At 42.6% G+C, this 23,688-nt stretch overlaps 1 protein-coding gene across 2 annotated transcripts; it reads right to left on the reverse strand.

Moving 5' to 3' along the window:
- Positions 1-254: 254 nt before the first annotated feature.
- On the reverse strand, positions 255-23,437 carry znf710b (zinc finger protein 710b). 2 transcript variants are annotated; one of them, XM_070828290.1, is made up of 5 exons: positions 23,345-23,437; positions 5,704-7,272; positions 3,147-3,338; positions 2,743-2,914; positions 255-2,077 (listed from the first exon to the last, which is right to left on the reverse strand). In XM_070828290.1, the coding sequence occupies exons 2-5, from the start codon at positions 7,228-7,230 to the stop codon at positions 1,896-1,898; spliced, it is 2,073 nt and encodes a 690-aa protein (XP_070684391.1). In that variant the 5' UTR covers positions 7,231-7,272; positions 23,345-23,437; the 3' UTR covers positions 255-1,895. The 2 variants fall into 2 exon arrangements, with proteins under 2 accessions (XP_070684391.1, XP_070684383.1); XM_070828282.1 differs by lacking the exon at positions 23,345-23,437 and adding an exon at positions 8,986-9,030.
- Between the last annotated feature and the right edge of the window lie 251 nt (positions 23,438-23,688).

A 23,688-nucleotide genomic window follows, 5' to 3' on the forward strand; every position in this document is an offset into this window, starting at 1 on the left:
TTGGTGAGTTTTGGCAATCCATTCCATAGTTGTCAAAACATTTCACCCAAAACCAGAAATGTGAACCTCACAGTGGCTAGAGGATCTGTCAGGGGATCACAGTCAGCAAGGTTCTTTCTCTGGGGACTATGAATGTTTTTATGGCTGTCTACCTGATAGCTGCTATCCCTAGAGTCACTAGCATGGCTAAAAATACCAGACTCTGAGGATTACCCCCTCCCCTCCCAAAAGACAGATTGAAACACCAGTCTCCATCATTTAAACTAGAGAACCTTTATTAAATAATTCATGGTCAATTTCCATGAGGTCTCAGTTTTATATTCCTCATTTCAAAAAAGAACTATTAGACCATTCCTCTGGTTTAGTGTGCATATCAACGCTGACCTGCATGGCAGGACAGGGGGAGCTAACCGTCCTCCCCAAAACACAATTATGAACAGCAGAACTAGAGTCAGTCCACTTTCAATTCAAATCAATCATTCAATCAAAATGAAACCAGGACTACAAAACAATTGCTTTTCTTCTTTTTCTTCTTCTTCTTACAGATTTGATTTGATTTGGACTTTTAAAGGTTGTTTCTTTTTTAGAGTTGGGGGGGTTCTTTGTGAATTAACCGAATTGAAAGTGGAGTGAAAACAGCCCTGGATTTAAGAGTGCTGAAACTACAAACAAAAACACCCAAACTGCCGATTCTGCGTACAAACTGCTCATTCTTCAATTCGCATTTGAACTGACAACTGAAATATCCCTATCAAGGAAACTGCAGTTTACAAAAAAAAAAACCTACCAAGAAAGCATGTCTGGTTGTGTTTCATAATATTGCCATTGTGGGGGGTTTGGAAGATTCTGTAGTCTTATTTCCCCCAGCACTTCTCCTTGAGGCAAATGAGTTCACTCTTACTGAAGACAGTCTTCACAGAAAATTAACAGGTCTCAATGAAAAAGTGCTTTGTATTGTTTCACTTGGTAATTCGAAAATTAGAGAAGTATATTCACTACACAGGATAGATTAATGTAAAGCTAAACCATGTGAAACAAAAAACTGTAGGTAAACACACTGCATGTTGAAGAATCATTTGTACAGTGAGAGGGCTTTACATGTCGGTAACACTGTTTTCTGTTATCAGCCGACATGGGACAGTAGCAACTTTGGTAGAAAGTGCCCTGTCAAGAAAAAGGCTACAATGTCCTGTGCACAAAGCACACACACATTTAACAACCATTTAACAAGCCCTCAGTTTAAACACGGTTTAAACTGGAGGCTGGGCAGGAACGGGTAACTACAATTAGGAACTGTTTAGTAAGAGCATTCAAACCTATGAATATGTTGTGACTATGTATCAAAAGTTCGATATACAGTGAGTAAATAGCTGACATGGAGGAAGCTTAGTTGCAAATGTATCTAGCTGGCACTTTCAGTCAAAAATATAAGGGCATACATTGGTTGTGAATGACAAAAATGGCAAAATGGTAAACAAATTTCTATCACATCAAATGTAACTGATGGCTCTGCGACTGCAACGTTCTTTTTTTGTCTTTTTTTTCTTCAAATAACTGATACATACACACAACATACAGATTCGACTGTCCACCAGTGAGAGTCTTTGAATCAGTAAGCGCAGTAATCCCAAAAAGAAGGAGTTCCAGACCACGTCAACAGTTTCAGTGTCGCTGCTATCAGCAACAGCGTTGAAACGTCTCCTTTGAAGCGCGTCTCCTTCCTGGCCTCCCATCAGAGTCCAGCAGTTCTGGCTCTACTGGAAGGAGCCCAAAACTTAATGAAAACCCTTCCCCAGTGTCTCCCAAAGCCTCGACAACAACTCTGTCATTTCCTTCTGCCTTCAAAAAAAATAAAGATAAAATACAAAATAATATGCTTTCTGGTCCATCACCGCTCAAGGTGTAGTGTAGCTGCTTGTATCCTTCCCAAAATTGTAATACTCCTCCATGTCTTCCATGTTTGCTGTAGTGAGTTTGGTGAGGTTTTGGGAGCCACCATTGTCCATATTGTCCTGTGATGTAAAGCTGAAGTTCTGTCCTTCATACTCCCCCTGGCTTTCCATTTCTGGAAGAACTTCTGAAAAATACAAAAAAAGCATTAGAAAACCCTTCTTCCTTACGCTAAATAGAATCTGTATCACCATGCTGAAGAAATTCCTGGGCCAACACTGGCTGTGAGGGGGTGCAGTCCATGTTGGACGTCATCTATTGCTTTCATGTTAATAGATACAAGTTCTTGCCTTGAGTTAATAGCATTTAAGTATTAATTTCATTTGGCGGAATTTTCCTCTGCACCATTACATATATGTTTTTTTTTTTTTTTAAAGTAATCGTATAAAAAATTGTGAGTGAGATTTGAATAATAGTGGCCTGGCACCATAAGCATGCAACCCCATACCTGTCCTAACATATCAAATCATAAACAAAACACAAACAAGCAAGAGAAAATACATAAAACAATTCAAATGTGCAGCAAAAAATGGCCTTTGGAGTAATTGTTGCCTGTTTAAAAAAAAAAAGTAGTCAGTAACTTTTAAATATTACTTCAAAATGAAACTATATTATCCACATTAAATGCTTCTATTTGTGTGTGTGTGTGTGTGTGTGTATGAGAGAGAGTGTGTTTTAGCCAGGCCAGTAGCACGTTTACAATCAGAGGTTCACTGCAGAAAATGTGTGACCAACCTTTGCTGGATTAACAGCAGTTAAAGAAAGTGTGACTATGTGTGCAGTGGGCCTCACCTTGCCCTTCTGGTGAGACATCCATTCCATGCTTGACCTTCATGTGCCTGCTGAGGTTTCCCTTCAGGTTGAACTTACTGGTACAGTAAGGACACTTGAAGGGCTTACTACCAGCATGGAGATGCATGTGGCCCAGCAGGTTGTACATTCTGTTAAAAGACTTGCCACATACCTGAAAAAAAACAAAACAATAAACTGATCAAACCCACGTCAAAGTGTAGAAGTTTATTGAACTGCTTCCTATTCTTTCATTGCTCCTTATCTAAATCTTTCACATTAAAGTTCAACTTAACTTAAAATGCACCCTCACATCTCATTTCACACCAAAATTAATGAGGAAATCTCTTGGCTGCTATCACCCAGAATTTCTTTTTTTTCTAAATTGAACAAGGTCAAATATTCACCTTGCATTTGAATGGCTTCACAGGCAGGTGGACGATCATATGGGTCTTGAGGGTCTGTTTCTGGATGAAGCTCTTGAAACAGACGTGACACTGGAAGGGTCTGACGCTGTTGTGGATGAGCATATGCCTCTTCAGATTGGCCGACAGGGTGAACTCCCGGGAGCACACGTCACACTTGTGGCCTTTCATCCCCTAAAGAGTCCAAACAGGAAGGAAAGGGTTGATCATTCAAATACAGCAATGTGTACTGTGTTTTTTTTTTCTTGTCACATTGTCAGTGAGACAAGAAGCAGATTTATTGCTTGGGGGAGACGTACAGGGAGAGACTGAGGCACAACACTGTGTGAGGTGAAAGGGTGCATGTAGATGATTCCGAAAACAACGAGAAGATCGTCATTGTAGTTTGGCCATTGATTTGGCTGCTTGTCAACACAGTCAGCAGTTGTCAGCTGCAGCAGTGGCACTGGCACACAGCTCAATTTAAGCACTTTAAAACTCTTACTAGCCGATTGCCGCAGTCAGTATTAAAAGAAATAAAATAAAAAATAAAAATTGCAATTCTTTGCTGAATCACAACTCGGTCACATCCGAACATTTACATGGTGTACACATCTTTAGATTTGGTGTACCTCTTAAGAACATCATTATCTCCATTGCAATTACACAGCCATAAATCCAGTTAGAAATCACAGAAAAACAAAGCTCCTTATAAGTCCAGAACTTGCCTGGGAATCATCATGAGTTATGTTGTCGTCATTATCAAAAGTAATCCAGTGATAGTTTTCTGTACATCCATGAGGATGCTGCAACCAGGAGCTGCTGATAGCTAATTCAGCTTACTTTTAATCTTACCAATTTGCCAGAAACACTAGACTAAAAGTAGCAATTCACAGCATCTAAGGCCTTGAGGCTTGTAAAGATGAATGTGCTGCTGTACACTCTGCAGTCAGTGTCAGCAGACAAAATAGTGGGGCTGAATAAGTGGATTCTAGGTTATTAAGAAGAACTAATGTGTACTATAGGTTACTACTGTATCGAAAGACACGACAGTGTTTGTATAAGCAGACAAATCTGGCAGACAGTCAGTCCACCCACTGTCTGTACAGCAAATCAGTTGTTGCTGTTGTCCACCAGGGGGAGCAGTAAGCAGACAACAGGCTCAGATACAAGCCACAAAAGAGACTATTTACATCACTGGCAATACAGACTGCTCTCTCATTTCAATCAGTGTGGTTTAGGATTGTTGTTCCCCTGAAGGTAATCAAATACGAAGTACGAATGCAAAATCTGAATTGAGAATTTTCATTTATCACTGTGTGTGACTTCTATCAGAGACTAGCTGAAATCATCTGATCTATCCCTTGCTTTGGTGAAATGAAGGGCGCAGTTTCTTATGTTTCATATGTGGTGTATTTTAGAATAACAACAATCAGGAAGAATCCAGTCCTGTGGTTATATTAAATGATTTGTTATCTCTAAATGCCCCATCTTCCTCACCTGTGTGTGAGTAATTGTGTGCATGTGTAGAACAGGCAGGGGATACAGACCAATTACAGACATTTCATTCAGATGAGGACTATAATGGGGAGTACATGAGGGCGCTCAGTACCGTGGATGTACAGAACCAAATCTTTGTGAAAATGCAGCACCGAACAGACAAATCCATTTTACCTCTCATTTCCTTCGCTGTTTGACTTTTTTGTAAGCCCCATTTCTCTAAAAGCAAACAAAACTTGACCAGTGCAAATTAGGCAGAGAGGCCTTTTTCCTATTGAAAGGTCATAACATTTGTGCAAGTCACACTGCATGGCATGCAACAGAAACCGGTAATCAAAACATATTTTTAAGAGATTTTTTACAGCTAGAAAAAAAAATTATCTGGCAACAAAACAGTCCTGATTTGTTCACAAACCTTTTTCAAAACTACAAACTCAGTTCTCTTGATGACGTCCAGAGGACACACATCCTGCTACTGCATGTAAAATCTAGGCACATATCCTGATCCACATAGATGTTAGCACTACAGTGGTAAAAGCCCGATATGGATGAAACAACTTCTAGCAAAGTATGTCCTATGTATGTTGTTGATGAAGTTTGCTTTTTCATTTTACTAACTTAGGTTAGGTGCTAGTTAGCCTATAGATTTTAGCAATTTCTAATTGCCTCTATTCTGACCTCAGAAATCTCAATGATGTTTTAGTCACAACAAAAAATCCAATATATAGACAAAAGAGGGTGCAGCACAGAGCATGGATGTGCCAAGTGCTCTTACCTGTCTACTTCACCCAGATATTAGTGGGTAAAGGACAGGAGATGAACTGAAGTGAGGCCTTTGGACAACTGAGATGTGGTAGCCTCCCTTTGCTGATCCGATCGTGCCTCTTAATTTGTGTGTCTGTTTGCTTTCACTCTCCACTATCATTTTCTTTTACATGAAAAAAGAAAAACCCACAACAGTCTAATAGAGATCTATTCAGGTAATCTTTACAGTGTGTCTGTTACTAGACAGTCAGGAAGTCGGGGTGGTAGCAGAGGTGTCCGGCCACAGTGTCAGTACCTTATGAGTGAGTGAGTGCTGGCGTAGGTGGTGGAGCTGCACAAACTCCAGGCCACACTGGGAGCAGGTGTAAGGCCTCGGGCTCTGGTGCTTCAGAAGGTGGTTCTGGAGTTGGCTACGGTAGGCAAACGACTTGTTGCACTCTGTGCATTGGAAGGTGTGGGGGCCCTGGTGGCTGGTCTGGTGGCGTTTGAGGTGGGCATAGGTGGGGAACTCCATGCCGCACTGCGAGCAGACGTGGCAGCGTCCGCGCTCGTGCTTCACCTCGTGCGCTCGCAGCTCGCTGGGGTAGGCGAAGCCGCGGCGGCAGAAGCGGCAGCTGTAGGGCTTGACGTCAGTGTGTTGAAGCATGTGTCGCTTCAGGTGGCTGGTCTGGGTGAAGCCCTTCTTGCAGACCGTGCACTTGTGGGGTCGTGTACCTTGGTGGGTCAGCAGGTGGGTTTGAAGATGACTGGGCTGCTTGAAGAGCTTCCCGCAATGTGGACAGGCATGCGGTTTGATGCCATTGTGGCCCAGTATGTGTGTGACCAGGTTGTACTTGGAGGTGTACGATTTATCACACATTCTGCACTTCCAGCGCTTCAGACCATCTCCCACATCTACGCAGTACGATTCATCAATCTGGATGTTGATATCTAGCCGGTCCACTCTGCGGCCGCCGTGCCGACGGGGAGGCTGGGGGTGTGGAGGCTGCTGGTGCTGCCCTCCGCTCCCATCTGTCCACATCATGCTCTGGCTGCTGTCTTCATATTCACCCCCCATGCCCATTTCTGTCGAATCATAGCTGCCCACTTCACTGGTCTGGAAGTAGCTGCTGATGGCTTCCTCCTGTTGTGTGGGCTTCATCATGCTGTTCCCCTGGTGTTCTGCCTCTTCTTCATCCTCCCTGCCACCTCGACCATGACCCCCCATAGGGCGCTGGCCCTGCAGTCCTCTGTGGCCCTGCTCCCCTCCTCTGTGGCCAACCTGGGGGGGAGGAGGGTGAACGTGTGTGTTGGGTTGCTGCTGGTTGGATGCTTCCCGCTCACACTCCGCACAGTTCTTGTTGGTGCCTCTGAGGGTGGCTGGATCCACTTGTACTAATCCACCTCTGGAAGCCATGTTGTTAAGCATGTGGACACAGGAGGACATTCCAGAGTTCACACCTTCCCCTTTCACATGGGACGAGGACACATCACTGCCCTGAAGGCTGTGGCGATCGGGGCCGACCATTTTTCCATCTGGATGTTGAGGGGGCCCCTGTTGCCACCTCCTCTGACTGCAGCTGGGTTGCATCTGACCGTCTTCTCCCAAGTTGTCTCCGAGGTAATCTCCGTTGGCTCCAATAAGCTGGTCTGCGTACTCGTAATCGACTCCGTCTACTGGTGGTGCGGGGGACTCTTTGGGTTCACCGGTGTAGAAGCCATTAGGTGCAATGGTAGCTCCAAACACTTCATTCTGGGAGATGAGACCTAGCACGGCGGCCTGGGCCAAGGACAGCACAACTACTGGATCTGTCTGTGTGCCTATGTCCACCAGCCTGGCCATTACCTTGGGCTCACATCTACCCAGGCGCCGGCTCGCCTCCTCCTGGAACACAAAGAGACACGCAGAGGCAAGAGATCAGCACTGGAAGAAAGCAATTAACAAATATACATCTAACTTTAGTGATATAGACAGAAAATTGAGTTTGTTATGACTCATTTCACTGCTCTGTTATTGTGAAAAAAAACAAATGCAACTATGGATTTTTTCTTTAGTTAGTTGCAGTTTCTTCATTTTAGGTGAAGGCCTGTTTTTGTCGTTTCAGCCAATTTCTCACATCCAACTTGGCTAGGAGAAGCTACGCAAACAATTGACAACATCACATCACTTGCTGTTAATAGTACACACTTATCAATACATCACACTCACACGACAACCAAATGACGTGCAATCTAAAATGTCTAATCTAACGGCAGAAAGTAATGACAATAATTTGGCAGCATCAGCAAAAGAGCAGACTGTCCTCCAATGAGAATTTGTCCTTCATCAAAAGTGATACAATAAGAACAAAAAAAGTGTCTAGGCTGATCAGCCAATCAGAGTGCTGAGCCAGTTGTTGGGAGACGGAAGGAGAAAGAGACAGACAGGAACAGGGATTTTATTTTTAAAAAGGCCTTCATGACATCACTGTGAAACTATAAAAACAGAACATTTCCTCCTACAGACACTACCCTCATCCCTAATCGATGGCTCCGACACAAGAAGTCCACCTGAATGAAGAGTGTCTGAAGGTAAAGCTTTAGACCCAGTGACTGAGACACTGTGAAAGTCGCCATCCTAATCCAGCGTGCTAACCATGTATGGCTACTGTGTGTGTGTGTGTGTGTGTGTGTGTGTGTGTGTGTGTGTGTGTGTGTGTTGTGGGGGATTAGATGGCCTAGTGATCTACACACAAACATGTGGGAGCAAGAGGGAGAGAAGAGGAGGAAAAAACTGAGAAAGACTAAGAAACAAAAAGAATGGAAAAGCAGGAGAGGAGACAAGAACAGAGGAAAGCAGAGAGAGAACAGAGGGGGAAAAGAGGAGAAAGCAGAGACAGGGAGGGAGGGAGGGAGGGAGGGAGTGAGAGAGGCAGGAGAGAGAGCTTAGAGCAGGCAAGAATCTAGTGGAGGGGAGGGGGAGAGGAAAAAATAAAAGGGAGAAAATGAAAGGTAGAGGAAGAGTGAAGGAGAGATAAGGAGAAGAGAGGGGGAGGGGAGGGGAGACAGGAGGGAAGGAGGAAGGCTGAGAGAGAGAGAGAGAGAGAGGGAGACTGGGGAGGGAGGGGAGAGCTGAGTGAAAGAGTGAGAGGGTGAGTGTGAGACAGCAGTCAAAAGAGAGCAAGAGGAAGAAAGAGAAAGAAAGATATGTAGAGACGATGAGAGGGAGGGAGGGAGAGGCAGTGAGCAACCAGGAGACAGAAGGAGAAAGAAAATGGCAAAATGAAAGCCAGACAGAATAAAAGATAAAAAAATTGTGAAGTGGAACCGACGAGGAAGAGAAAGAGAGGAACAAAAAAAGAGTTGAGAAAAGCTCAAAGGAGGGGGGGGACAGAGAAGGCGATGATGAGTTAATGCCAGTGACAATTCTTAATTTGTGACAAATAGGGAATCTGCAGACAGCAACTTTAAAAACAAAGAAAATCTACAAAGAATTAAAAGCATCTCTGGACGCAGTTTTCCACCTATCTTTCAGCTGTAGCACGTAATCAACCTACGTTGGCCACCACGACAGTAAACTACCACTTCACATGCTACGAGTGAGAGCCAGTAAACTCACCACGCTCCTCCTGCTGTGAGGTTTCAGGTGCTTTAAGGATCTCATTCTTCAGAGCAAGTGTTGAGTGAGAATAGGCTCAGTTCGCCTCCTATTTATATGTGAGGGATGGGGGGAGGCGGGGCTACCATTGCCTGCCTCCACCCCCTTCCTCTTCTTCAACACAGCTTGGGTATTGACTCTGGTCACACCATCACAGACACAGACCAGACGCACACAAACAAATATTCTCTCTACAAATGAACATGTGGCCAGTAGGTTTCAAAACAAACAAAGGCAGCAGCACAGACGCACGGGGCTCCTTGATAGTCTGGTGATAAATGGGCTAAGTCACCTCAAAGTCACAAGACACACACACCAACTACAAAAATAAAATCAACATCAAATCAGTCTGAGAATTATGGATCCACCAGGCAGCCTTCCGCCTCAGTCACCCTCCTTTCTTCCATTTCCGTCTGTCATTCTTCGTCTTTGTTTTTAGCCATCCCTGTCTCTCTCCTCCGTTATCTGTTTATTCCTGTAGCTCTATCTATTACTGAGTCCTTTTCTGTGTATGCTCTATGTATCTCTCTCTCTCTCTCTCTCTCTGTCTCTCTCGCTCCCTCCCTCCCTCCCTCACTCACTCACTCACTCACTCTGCGCCTTTGTATCTTTCACTCTCATTTATCAAGAAAGGTTTATGAGTACGGAAAAGTGTTGGAAGATTGTTTCGTGCACAGACTTTGATGCAAGTATGTGATAGCAGAGGGGAAGAGAGAAAGAGGGAGAGAAGAGATGGAAGGTGACTGACAAGGAGATGAGCGAATGGAAGAGAGAGAGAGAGAGAGAGAGAGAGAAGATGAGAAAAAGAGACGAGGGAGTGGAAGGAAAGAATACTGAAGGAAAATAGAGGGGAGGGGTGGAGGGGAGAGACAGAAAGAGAGAAAGAGATGGAGGGGGATGGGAAAAGTGGAGCAGTATGCGGTAAAAGAATAAGAAGAAATGGAAGATGGATGGAGGGAAGAACCAGATGAAATGAGAGTTAAAGGAGAGAACAAAAGGTCTCACAACAGGCCACAATGTGTCGCCTCAATCACACACACACACACACACACACCGATTGGGCCGCTCATTGACACCTCAGGAAACAGGAGGTTTCAGGTGTGAAGAACTTTCATCTCTTCACATCATCTCAACACCAGCGCACCGCCAGCCAAATTGGGGACGCGAGGAGAGACGAGACAGACATGGAAGCTGTGAGACGGTGCAAAACGGTGGCCTGAGAGTCCACAAAGGTCACACACACACCCCACCACTGATAAAACTGCAAATTGCCAAGCAGTAAACTATGGGGGCACATGAAAAATCGACGGACTGACACGTCATCAACACAAAACCTACATTCAACATGTCTGTGTGCATTTTTGCAGCAAAAACCTGGGTTAGTGTCAGCACACGAGTCATCGTGAACAGGTAGAAAGGCCCTCGTTTCCTTAGCAAGAATTTCCTGAGACAATGGGAGTCAATGGAAGTGGCAAAGAGTGAAAGGACATTTGATTGTAATTGTAGACGCTGATGTGCATTAATAATGAGTGTATGAGCCTGTAACATGTAATTTCCATAAAGTGATCACCTTTCCATTAGAGTGATCACGCAGCCTCCCACATGTCACAGAACTGCTACAGTAATCACAGGCCGAGTTCACCTTCACCTTCACATTTTTTTTTTATCGCAATGTGAAGAACAGCCTTGTGTTTACTTTGAGGTAGATTTTCTATCATTGTCTCCCCCCATGAGAGATAAAAAACAGAAACATTTTGACTTTGAGGTGCAGGGGTGTTAAAGAGGAACTGTCCAATGTTCCGCAAATGAAAAGACTCAACTGATCACTTTGACAAACCAAGGATCTGATTCAAAGGACCAAAATCTGAAAGCGATGGAGAGGAAAACGGATGAGAGAAACCTCTAGTTTCCAAAGCACTGACTCAGTTACTTAGGAATAAAAAGTTGTGAAAATGGCATCTGTATGATTACTACTTGAAACAAAAATTGTAAAATCTATAAATATGCACTGAATTAAAAAGCATCAATTAGGTTTGCACAAGTGGAGCTATTCCTTGATTTAATTGATTAGTCAAATGACAAAACATCGATTAGCCTTTTAACTCAAAAATGCCCAAATTTTTCGATTTTCCAAGCCGATAGTAATGTCTTACAAAACTGTGCCAGAATATTTGATAAAAATGTAAAAATATATTCACTTTAAATTACGTATATCTCACCATTTCATGTGGAAGTGCATATTCAGAAATACAGCAAGAGCTGAGACGTGACCAGAGGGGGTGTATCGCCTCTACTTTCAGCCTCACTGATTTCCATGTTTTCACCTACAAAATAAAGCTTTCCACAAATGGTTGACACCTCTGTGGTTATAGTACAACCCACCTTCAGTCAATCAATCACAACCCAGGCAAGCACAAAACAACACGAGATGCTCCCACTAAAGATAGTCTGTAAAATAAAAATGAGCTGGATTGCACTATAGTATTGGTTAAGCCATTTACATCCCACAATTATGTGATAGGCCTAAAGAAAAAGTAAAGAAATCCTAGAGATAAAACTCTAAAAATGCTTAATCAAAAATGCCAGTGTCATCTCAGATCATTTGAACTTTTATCTACTTTAAAATGATGCACATGATCGCAGAGATACAGTTTCACTAACAGGAAACCGAACAGACAATTCTCCAACATAACTACACACCAAAGGGTGTGACTTACATTTTTCAACTGGAAGAACTCATGCTCTCTTGGGTGCCCAAACTTTCAGCAACCTCAGCATTTCAAATGTGTGATCTGATCAGAGACGGTTTTAAAAAAAAGAGCAAGAATTTGCCCAAAAGAAATTAAAAGACAATTTCACACTAACTTTGCTGCACATAGGAACAGCACAACAAACTTTCCAAATACATACCCCAAAAACTTAGGACATAGTTACAAAGTCGGCATCTGATCCAAGGGACCCACAGAGCAGCCAAACATGGCTGCTTGAGAAACACTCTGATGCCAAGTGCACACCGCTGTCTGTCTCAACTCGTTCTGGAGTTATCTGGAGAAAAGACACTAAGGTGGAACAGATCATTTTAAAGCATCTCGTCATGGCAATATTTGAGTATGTTCTAGTAATAGTGCTGAAAATGCCAATCAACAGAAAAGTCATTGCCAGCAATTTTGATAATCAATGCTTTGTTTATCAAGCAAAACCCCTTCATGGGTTCAGCTTCTCAAATGCAAGAATTTGCTGCTTTTCTGCTTTGATAAAACAAGATATTAGAAGACATCACCTTGGACTCAAGGAAAGTGTATGATTGACATTTTTATTTATTTTCTGACATTTTAAAGACTAGATGAGTAGGAAACAAGCTACCAAACTAAAATTAAAAAAAATACAGTTAGCTGAAGCCCAGATTTGTAAATAATACCATTCAAACGGCAACTAAAGCTAGGTATTAATCCTCAATATTTTTTGGTACTGACTGAAATGTATTGAAAGCTGTCAACCAACATAAGTTGGCAGCCAATATTTGTTCAGACTTGTTACAGTTTCTGGTTTGAATCAGTTTCACTGTAATTCACTTTAATTTACTGACTGTAATATCATTAGGCAAACATCTTGTGTTCAGACACCTTTTGGCTTCTTTTGTGTAGAACATGTTTAGATTTGCCAAAATAGGGAACCATGAAAGTGTGATATCCATGATGAAATTCAGTTGAGGGGCTGTCTAAGATAGTCCTATATATTTGTCTTACAACCACTATTTTCAGTTCTAACAACTTCACCTTTTGAGCTCTCATATTCACTCACTGTGCATGTGACTTTTAAGCTCTGTGATCTGAGTCGTAGTTAACTTATTGGCTCGTGTTTTTATGTACACAGGCTTGTAACTTTTAACTTATTAATATATAACGTAACGTTAACTTTGTCTGATACAGCTCCCCTCATTTTAATACTATATAGTATTGAAAATACCTTCAAGTCATACCCAGCCCTACAGAGACACTTGGATTTTAGTTGCATTAAATCCTCAGAAACTATCAATGGTGGCAGCTTCCAGCTGTGCAGGAGGAGCAGCTCAGTTTATGAGGCCATCTTGTCTGTGAATGTGAAGGGTGAGGCAGTCACCTGGCCCATCTAGTTTACATTCCCCTCAGGATTATAGCTGTCATTTGTGGTTGTTTTGTAGCCCGCCAAGTTACCCACTTGTTGATTACTGACAAATAGAAGCAACCACCATGTTGGGGTAAAGGCTAGTTTTGAGGCAGATTGTTAAAGGAGGCAAGTGGTTATATGGGAGTTATTGTGAATTACAGAGGCCAGTAAATAGCACCATAGATGGACAAGTTTAATGGGAAACGAATATGTGATGATGGGCACAGGCGCTTTTAAGTCAATGTACAGCCTTTGCTGTAGAATTAGAACGGTTTCCGTCACTATTGTTGGTTTTTTCCGTGACAGAAAACTGTTATTTTAATAAAGTTTGTATCATAAATGTCATGAGGGAGTGTGGTAAACAACAGGATAGAGAGAACATGGAGGAAAGAGAGAGAGAGGGAAACGGCAGAGGACAAAATGGGGGCGTAATAGAGGAAGCAGAGAGAGAGAGAGAGAGAGAGAGAGAACAGATGATTGCATGGAATGAAAGAGGGATTGAAGGGGGAGGGAGGGGAGGAGATAAAGAGAACAGGGACGGGAGGGGGAGTGAGTGAGCGAGTGAGGGAGTGAGTGAGTGAGTGAGCGAAATGGTGGAGTGAGGGAGGAGAAAGAGAGAAAATGAGAGGCAGCAGTGGGGGAGGGGAGGATGTTGAGAGAGAACAAGGGAAGCAAGAGTAAGAGAGAAAGACAGAGAGAGAAAAAAGATACAAAAAAAGGGAGAGAGAGAGAGAAAGAGAGAGATGGGGCAGGGAGCAACGTGAGAGTGAGACAGAGAGGGAGGGAGGGGCAGTGTGCAACGTGAGAGAGGAAGAGAGAAAGAAAGAGAGAGAAAGGCAAAGAGAGAGAGAAGAGGGAGGGATAAAGCATGATGGAAATCGAGAGCAAGAGAGGAAAAAAGAGGGAGAGCAAGAGAGAGAGAGAATGAAAGAGGGAGAGAGGAGGAAAGAGGAACAGAGAGGGGGGAGGGGAAGAGAGCTGGAGAGAGAAAAACTGAAAGAGGTAGAAAAAACAGGGAGTGAGCAAGGGAGAAAGAGACCACAAAACCTATCTCACTCTATTTTGTGGTTTCACAAAAATGGCTGCAGCAAAAGAAGAAGAGAAAGAGGAAGAATGGTGTTGTTCGTTTTCACAAGTTGTCTCTCCACACACACACACACACACACACACACACACAACCAGTAAATTTATAATATGCCAGCATCACTATCAACCACCCATGTTAATCACTGTAGTGGTGAAACTGCTCCATTCAGGTATACTGTAATGTGTTCACAGATAAGGAGCAGGGCCAAAGCTTGGGCTGACTGAAAGTCTTTTATTCATCTTAATTGCTAAGATACTCAATCCTGCAGTACAAACTAATATATTGGCCGACTTTATATCATCACAGATACATAGGTATTTTCGGGGGAAAAGAGAGCACTGGTATTGGATTAGCACTGGGGATTGCCAGATGTCCTGAGTCGAGAATCAGCGTCAGTGAATCAGTGTATCAGGCATAAAGATCCTACTACATGATTGGAGAAGATGCACTCTTAAAGCATCAGATGATTAGGTACAATATGTGCCCATATGAGTAGGAATGTGTGAGCCTTCATGGGACACAGGAAGTGCAGGAGAACACAGAAGCCAGCATTTTAGTGGAATAGAAAAAGTCTTTGTATTTGTTAGGATGCTAGCATCATAATATAATAATACTATGTAGATATAACACTTGTAGGTAAAATCCTGATAATATATGGAGAGAAGCATTTCACTTTTGTCAGTTTTTCTAATGAGCTGCTTACCCAGCCTCTGAAGTGATCACTCTGAAGGTGAAAGGGTCCCGACGCACCCAACTGACCTCGAAGAACTTGTGCCAACAAAGATCGACTGGCCAAAAGTTACACTTCAGCAGTTACTCATCGGGGTAGTTAACTAGACAGTTAACTATGTTGAGGTCTAAATCTGAACCCCAGTGTTGTGATCAGATTATGATAGATGCATAGATGTGTGTGTATGTGACGTCATTCTCTTGTGACTTCGGTGCCTCCCCCCCTATGAATCTGTAGCACAAACGCTTGGCAGCTAAGCTGAGTCCATAGGAAAAAATAAAATGACACGCAGTTTCTACAGCAATAGTTAGATACAGTTTAAGTGGGAAAATGGCTATTAATATGTCCACTGTTGGAATAATAACTATTCCAACAGTGGACATTTACAGTACATTTAAAAGTTTTGCACATTTTAACACATTTGAGACCTGGCTTTACAATGTTTTTTGTCCGCTCTCCATCTACCAGCAATGGTAAATTAGCCACAGTGCACTTTAAATTGTAATCTCGCAACACACTTGTCAAAACTTGTGAAATACAGCAACAATACAATAAGTGTGACATTGTTTATAATTATAATATTGCAGGTCAATAGAGGTGGATGCTACAGAGATGCAGCTGCAGCATAGTCATGCACTATTTATAGTTATAGTAAATACTTGGAATATGATGCTTGAGAGAAATAGGATTTTATTACACTACGACAGTCACATTATTCTGAATTGAATTCATAAATAACTGAGACCTGATATTAAACGGCATATTTATACAGACAAATTAGAAATTTAAAGAAAAAACAGTATATATTCGTGGAGGACTGTAACAAATGCTTCAATACAGGGGGGCACTACAGCTCACTGAATGGTCCGATTAGTGTGAAAATGATGCGAATCATAAGCTGAAGCCTTCACAATCACCAGGTCCCACCTTTAGGAGATTTGGGCCTGACATATTGGAGAGCATCATCATCATCATCATCAAAACACTGAGTGAAGGAATATCTTTGGAAGACTGATGTTCATCCCAGCTCTCCATCTCCCAGCATTCCTTTGAAATAACGACTACTGGTATGAGGATATTAAATGTACATTTCTGTTAATTATTTGATCCACAAGCCCTAAAACAACAACTAACAAATGTATGAAAATGAAACACAATAGTATACAATATTTGACGCCACAGATGCCACAGATTCAATGCAAACCCATACAAACAATAAATATAACAGCATGCTGGATCTGATCAGCACTGTGAAGGGAGGAAGCCCTCTTCTTAAACACCCATGCAGAACAGCAACAGCAGCTCCCGCTAAGAAACAGCCATTTCACATGGCAAAATGTAAGCGGTGAACACTGAGTTCAGGCACCACTGTCCACTGGTCAAACTGTATTGACCTGTAGTGTAGAATCCCATAAAGCACATTTTTTTCTTGAAATTCCCGTGGATTACAGACAAATATGAAGTCAGGGAACAGTGCAGAGTTGGAGGCGCTCACTTCCATGTGCCATTCTTTTAAACATTTGATTTTTTTTGTTATCAGGGCCCACAAAGGGGGAAAGTAATGCTGATAGGTTTCGGTGCCTTGAATTTAGGCTTTGATCTGAAACCCACTCTGAACGGCCTTCTGTGAATGTGCCATCAAAGCTTCCAGCAGGTGTAAGTGGCAGATTTAAGGTAGCCTATTTGCAGTGCTTGAGGCAAGTATACATTATGATTTATTTATGAATATTAAGTCCCAAATTCCAAAACATGCGCTGTATTAACTGGTAACATCTGATCTTTTCTCTCCTTGAATGTAAGTGAAAATATCTACACAACTAAAGAGACTCACATTCACGCACTATCTCACTGTTCAATTTCTAATTTTTCAGCGTAGATATAAATGGCCAGGGAGACATGTCTGGTTTTGTTAAATGTTTATGAGGTCATCAATACAGGCCAATGTAACAGCATTATAAAAATCAGTCTCAGATTTCATTTTATTTCTGCCATGTTTCACCCTTATGTTACAAAGTCACTTACAATAGCATAGTAAAATATAAATGCATGAAGCTATCAAACAGAATCACTTTGAGTGGAATTATGAGAAAGACACAACTTAAAGTCTCAATAAACGTCATCTGTGCTGCTCTGTTAAATGCTGCTGTGGGCCTACCATTTTGTTCCAGTGCTTTGTAACTAATAGTTTCAAACTACATGACTCCTTTCTCCTCCGCTCTCCCATCACTCTTTCCTCATGTTTCCATGGATACACCTCCTCCCCTTATTTCTCTCCCTTTCCCCCCTTTTTCAGCACTTCCTCTCTTCCAGTATCGTCCCTACCACTCTTCCATCTGTTCTTTCTCCAACCAATTTCTCTCTTACTGATCTAGTTGAATGCACATGTGGTGTGGTGATCAGGATCCCAGACCTGGACACATGAGAACATACAAAATATGATGTAAAAGGAAAATAATGCCTGTTATAAAAAGGAAATTCCAACTACATGATTAATCTTCCAGTACAATATTGATCCCTGGGGGGAAATTTGTTTCTTTTCACTTCAACAGTTTGAGATCAGCTACACAACGGTGCCCCCAGTGACAAGACTGAGATTTAGTGTCTTGCTCCAGGACACTTCAGCAGGGCAGACATTTGCTGGAATGGAGTGCAGAAGTTTGTTTTCCCTGCCCACCATTTAGTCTTCTTTCACCTTACAGTAGGTTCTTGGATATGGCAATTGGAAATTCTCCTATATTTGATTGAATACATGGGAAGATTATGATGTTCATCAAGTTAACCTGTTTGTGGCTCTCATCCAGTGGTACATGGCAACAGAACAGACATCTATCACATGGCCTGAAAATACACTGAAGACAGGTGCCTATTGGGCCTATATAGTAGAAAATGTAACAGAAGGACATGAATAAGAATAAATATAAGGGAAAAAAGACATTCTTTAGCATCACAGATATTATTGACAAGACATCAAATAATGCCTTAATGTAACACTGAAGACAGATAAGATTCAAGATCTTGACCATTTGATCTAAAATGACAGCTAATAGTTTCGCCATTGCAAGCCAAGTAAAGTCTTTAGAGATGATGCTAATCCAGTTTGTACAGATCCTTCTGAAACTGGAAACACTTAAGTAAAGCTGCTAACAATATTACCATTACACAATTTTAAGTCGATTTAAGGGCTCATTTGCCAAACGAAGCAATTCAATCTAAAGGCCGGGTTGTACTGGAAAAGAGAGCTCGAGAGAGAAGCTCAAATACGGGCTCTTTGCTCACATCTGCACAGCTGACCAATCGCAACCTCAAGTGTGTTTGAATGTCGGTTCAGAGAGTCACAGCAAAGGTGAGACACAGACATAGACATATGGGTGGGGGGTGGGGGGCTGTTTGACCATCCTGTGCAAGGAGTTCTGGTGAAGCATACTTCCAGCTTAAGAAGGAAATCTGGCCCTACACCCACAGCAGTGAGATTTAATCCATCTACCATCAGCCTAGATTCTAGGCACATCTACACCTTGCAGCAATGTTTGTATTAAATGTCTGTCAATGTGAATTCATTTGCATCATATTGCATTCTTGTGCTATGAGCTCCTCCGTCACATGCACAGCATCTCGCACATGTACAATGTGACTGGGCAAACCTGTCTGACTGTCAGAGGACTGTATGCATTGCGGCAAGTTGTGAGGACATTGTTGGGTTGAATCGGTTTCTTTACTTCTTGTTTTTCTTTTAGGAATGGCTTGTGGTGGATGTGTCACACTTTCTAAATTACCTCAAACACCTTTTGGCATTTCTGACCTGCAATTTCTTCTTATCGCACACCAATACATGCATTGTTATCTCACAGCCTGAGTGTAAACCCGATATCAGCAGTAATGGCTGAGCAACACAAGGCGTCAGTCAAACCAACACTGTAAAATGGCTGTACTGTCTCCAACTCCCGCAAGAATAACGCCATTCATCCACAGAGGTGTAGCACAGCCGAACATACATCACTAACTGTAAAATTACTGGGGCAACTACCGAGCATCACTGGCCTGGGAACTGCACGGTGTCACGACAAAAGCCTCATCACTGACAGAGAGAGACACAGAAACAGTGTGAAATGACAGAGAGGAAATGAGAGAACGGTAAACAGAGACAATAAGAGAGGGAGACAAAACAGAGAGGCATCCATGTACACATACACACATTCCATGCACACAAATATACACACATAGCTAAAATTACATTCAAGAGGGCATGAACAATGCCACTGCTCTGCACTAGGCTGGAAAGTGGTGGTTAGCCAAGTGAACAGAGGCTCACAGAGACGGTGAATGTGGTTACCTATGTGAATGAACTACTACACTACTACTACTACTACTACAGTGACCTACTACTACTTACTACACACAATGGCTGACTGACAAACTGACTCACCAGGCAACTAGCAACAACTTCACACAGTAAAATCTGTCAAGGACATTAATTAGCCATTAGCAGCGAGACCAGCAAGAATAAAGACTGTTATGACTGGACCCTAATAAGCATTACAAACTGAGGTTGTCTATTAAAACTACAATATAAATAAATAAATATAAACAAATAGAAGTAAAAAAGACAATTAGAAGTGGTATTTTCAGCTCTTCTCTTATCAGGAACAAACAGATACAGCTATTTTGCCGGTTATCTGAATTCTGACAGAAACTGAACACAACTTCATTTCAGAGTCTACAGCCATGCTGGAGGAACAGTGATGCTTTGAACTAAATTCTTACTAACATGCTAACAATGTTAGCATGCTGAGGTTAAGCCTGTATATGGTTGACCAGGTTCAACAATTGCTAATGTTCACACAATACACAAAGTACATCTGAGGCTGATGGAGATGTCATTAGTTTTGCAAGGTATTTGGTCATGAAAAGTAATGGAAAAAATATATAATTTGACCTAATGATGGCTAGATGAAAAGTAAAAAAATAAACATTAAAATTCATCCTGAGAATACCATGAATGTGCGTGCCAAAATTCATGGCAAATCCATCCAATACTTCCCATGGCATCCCATGCAAACCACAAAGATCAACCTAATATGGACGTGGAAAAGTCAAAATGACACCATGAATGTCACAATTCATGGCAGTCCTTCAAATAGAGATATTTCAGGACCAAAGTGGTAGACAGACTGACCAACACTGCTAAACCCCTGAGCCAAACTAATGGCATGCTGAGAAACATTCCCCCGTCATTAGCTACAGATATCAGGTAAAATGTAGGGCATTTGAGGAAATTTGTCATCAGCTTTCAAGTCTAGATCATATTTTGCCTGCTGTCTCTAATAACCAAATGTTAGTGAATCAAGCTGTCTAGTGGGCTTCTTAGAAGTGATAACAATTGACAAGACTGTTTTTGCTTAGACTCACGATCATGTTTTCTCACACAGTCCAACAGTTGGATAATATGCTGACAGTTCTGTTATTATAAAACATTCAAACATGCCAACGCTTCCACCAAACATTCAACTATTATGTAATGGGAAAACAGATAATGGTGTATTATTAGTAATGAAGCCAAGTGGAGCAAGCTGTAAGCCCACTTAACAACAAAAAGAAACATTTTGGTGTTATTTATGAACAATTCAATGTTGCTGGCCTTTTTTCCCCAGAAGGCCTGAGTTCTGCCGGTTTCAAATAGGCCTACACATTTACACGCATACAAACAAACTGGCATTACATGCTGGAGGTCGCTCAGCATGGCTGTAACCACCAGGCCCTACACATTAGGCCTTTGTGCTTCGAGAAACATCAGCCTCTTTTTTTAAAACCCTGCCTGCAGCACAGCCGAGCGCTGCAATGTGCTGACACCATCATCAGCTATTCTAAACCTTTTACCACAGCTATATTCCCACATCCTGATAAAGAAATGAGGGAGAGAGAGAAAAAGACAACACCTAATTTTCATTTATCTTCATTAACAAGGGTTGTGTTGAGTTTTCAGTGACTGGTAAGATGAGTGGTTTCGTTTTTTAAGAATGTTGTCCTGATGTGCTTTGTGTTTGGCCCTGCTGGACCTCAACACTGTCACCCTGTAGCTGATGATCCATGGACAAATGGCTTATGATCCCCTGAGTAGCACAGATTGTATAGTAGCAGCAGCAGTATAATATATTATTGATCCAAACTTGGGGAAATTCATTCATCACTGTGCAAGTCAAGCTGGCCAAGACATTAAAAAAAACTGTACAACTAAACCTGAGGGCATAAATTCTGCAGATAAAGTATGTGCCTCAATTGTTGAGAACTTGCCAGGGTTTTTTGTTGATCTTGACAATTTTTAGAAACACTATTATTAAATACAGTTATGGGATCATCATACATAATGTCAAATACTATTCTGTCATCATCAGGCAATCTTTCCACACTACAAACAAAGCAGCCCAGGTCCGAACGCTGAAATATAGTGCCTGTATTATTTGTCACTGAACGCAAAACATGAAAATCACAAGGCAGAGCAGATTAGACAGACCATTAACACAAGGTTAACACAGAAAACAACAAATATAGCAGCCAGCTGAGACTCTGCAAGTTTGCAAAGCAAATGAATATTTGTTGAGATGCCCTCAAGCAAAAACAGACTGGAGATGTTATCATCAAACAGTTTAAGTCAGAGAGGCTCAAAACTGCATTCGGAGAGGAAGAGCACTCCAATCAACCATGTGGCTATGACTGGTCATCCACTACAGCTGCTTGACAATTTCGGGGAGAAAGCACAGCCAGAGTCAATAAAATCGGTCTTTAGAAGACAGAGGTGGAATCCACAGAGAGAAAATACCAGACCAGCATCATTTGACCAATATAAAGCAAAAAAAAGGAAGGCTAACATGACTGGACCTGTTTAGTCTAAGAGCTGCAATGAAATAGGATCTCCTGACAAAAGGCTTCTGTAACACTAGAAAGGGGTGAGTTGGCCAGAGCCTGTTGATGCCCTGGATATCCTTGGGCATGGAGATGATTAAGTCAGTTAAGTCATTTCAGGACGAGCGTCTGCCAACTCCGACATTAGAAATGGGTCACTCTCAAAAACGCAAACAGTGAGATCTGCAGTGAATTAAGGTCCACATGTCCAGTGATACCTTGATGATGCCGAGTCATCTGAACATTTCCAGCAAAATGACCATCAATCAGAAGATCCATAGACCACAAGGGAAGGGGGTGGGAGGGTGTATTTCTAATTACTGCCAGCCACTGAAGTGCACTGACACCAAACTGCATCAGAGCACATCTACAGGCCCCAGGCTGCCGACTGGTATGCACAGTATGCAGCAAAGCAGCTGCATACTGTGCACCATCCACATTACATGATTAGACACTGCATGGCAGGTATGCAAGGGGTCAGCAGTATTATCACTCTTTCTGGCTTTGCATTTAGATCCGTGAAGCGACACCGAAACAAGTCCAAATAAGAGTGAGTGTGCAAAGCCAGGCAGCCACACAGGTCCTTCATGTGTCATGACAGCCACTGTGAGATGCAGTGCCCTCATTAGGGCAGTGGAGGATACCTGTGGCCTATCACTGATCTCTGACAGCCCGGTGAAGAGTCAGCCCAACTGGTGGGGGCCTGTCTCCCGCACAGGAGCAAGCGGCTCGGGCTACATGTTATCTGCTGCAGTGCATCGTCCCGGTGCTTCACAACCCCCCCGCCCCCTCCTGCACCGGGTTGGGACCAAATGTGGTCCTCACTGCAAGCGATATACAGTAAGGCTGCGTTCTCCTCACACCTCAGAATCAAATGATTACATTTGTTCAAATCATTTCCCTCCCAAACGTACTGTATCTTTAACAGAAAAAGGGCCGACAACTTAACAGCAAAAAACTTTGTTGAAGGCAGGCCTACGCGAGACATCCTGGCCTCCCGTGTCTCGGCATGAAGAGGTGGGTAATGTGTGTGAGCGGGGACAGATTAGTGATGGGGCAGACCCGGGCTAACGTGGCCTGCTGGGAGCCCCTACCCCTATATGCGTCTCTTTCCCCATTCTCTCCATCCCCCCTCTCGACGCCATCTGTTTGTGGCATGAGAGAATGTGGAAGTAAAAAAAGAAAAGACGACATTTTGACTGTAGTTGCTGACCTACATCGACCGTTTTTTGTTTGCCGAATAGCGTCAAACCCGCACCCGAAAGACACCCGTGCAAAAGCGCACAGGCGCTAAAACCGCCATAGATGACGCGCGGAGGTTTTGTAGCCTGGTCAGGAGGAATTTAATAAGTTACGGTTGAAACACTCCTCCGCCTCGCCGGGCCGGACAAGTCAACGCTCCGTGTACATGCTTTCTGTTGTCGTCAAAAAGGAAGAGATAAGAGGAAAAGACAACTCACCTGGTTCCAAAATCGGTTTATGGTGGCGGCGTGATTGTGGTTAATTTTAATGTGGGAAAACACTTACAACGGTGGATCCCCGTTGTGTGTAGCAGGAAGGAGGGAAGGGAAGGCGAGAGGGGCTGACGTGAATGAATAAACAACTGAGCTCCTCCTCAACGCCACAAGTAAAGGCGGAATGTGGCTGACTTAGTGGAAATCACCACCGGCCAGCAAAACATCCTCTTCGCGTGGTCTTCATCCATTCATATTCTTGTTTTTAACAAGGTGTCCAAACCTTTCATAGCGACTATTCTGTCTAAGCCACCAAATGTTAATTTGCTCGTTCAAAAATGCCTGGTTTT

Source organism: Pempheris klunzingeri, chromosome 1, assembly GCF_042242105.1.
Source record: "Pempheris klunzingeri isolate RE-2024b chromosome 1, fPemKlu1.hap1, whole genome shotgun sequence".
NCBI classification, from domain to species: domain Eukaryota; kingdom Metazoa; phylum Chordata; class Actinopteri; order Acropomatiformes; family Pempheridae; genus Pempheris; species Pempheris klunzingeri.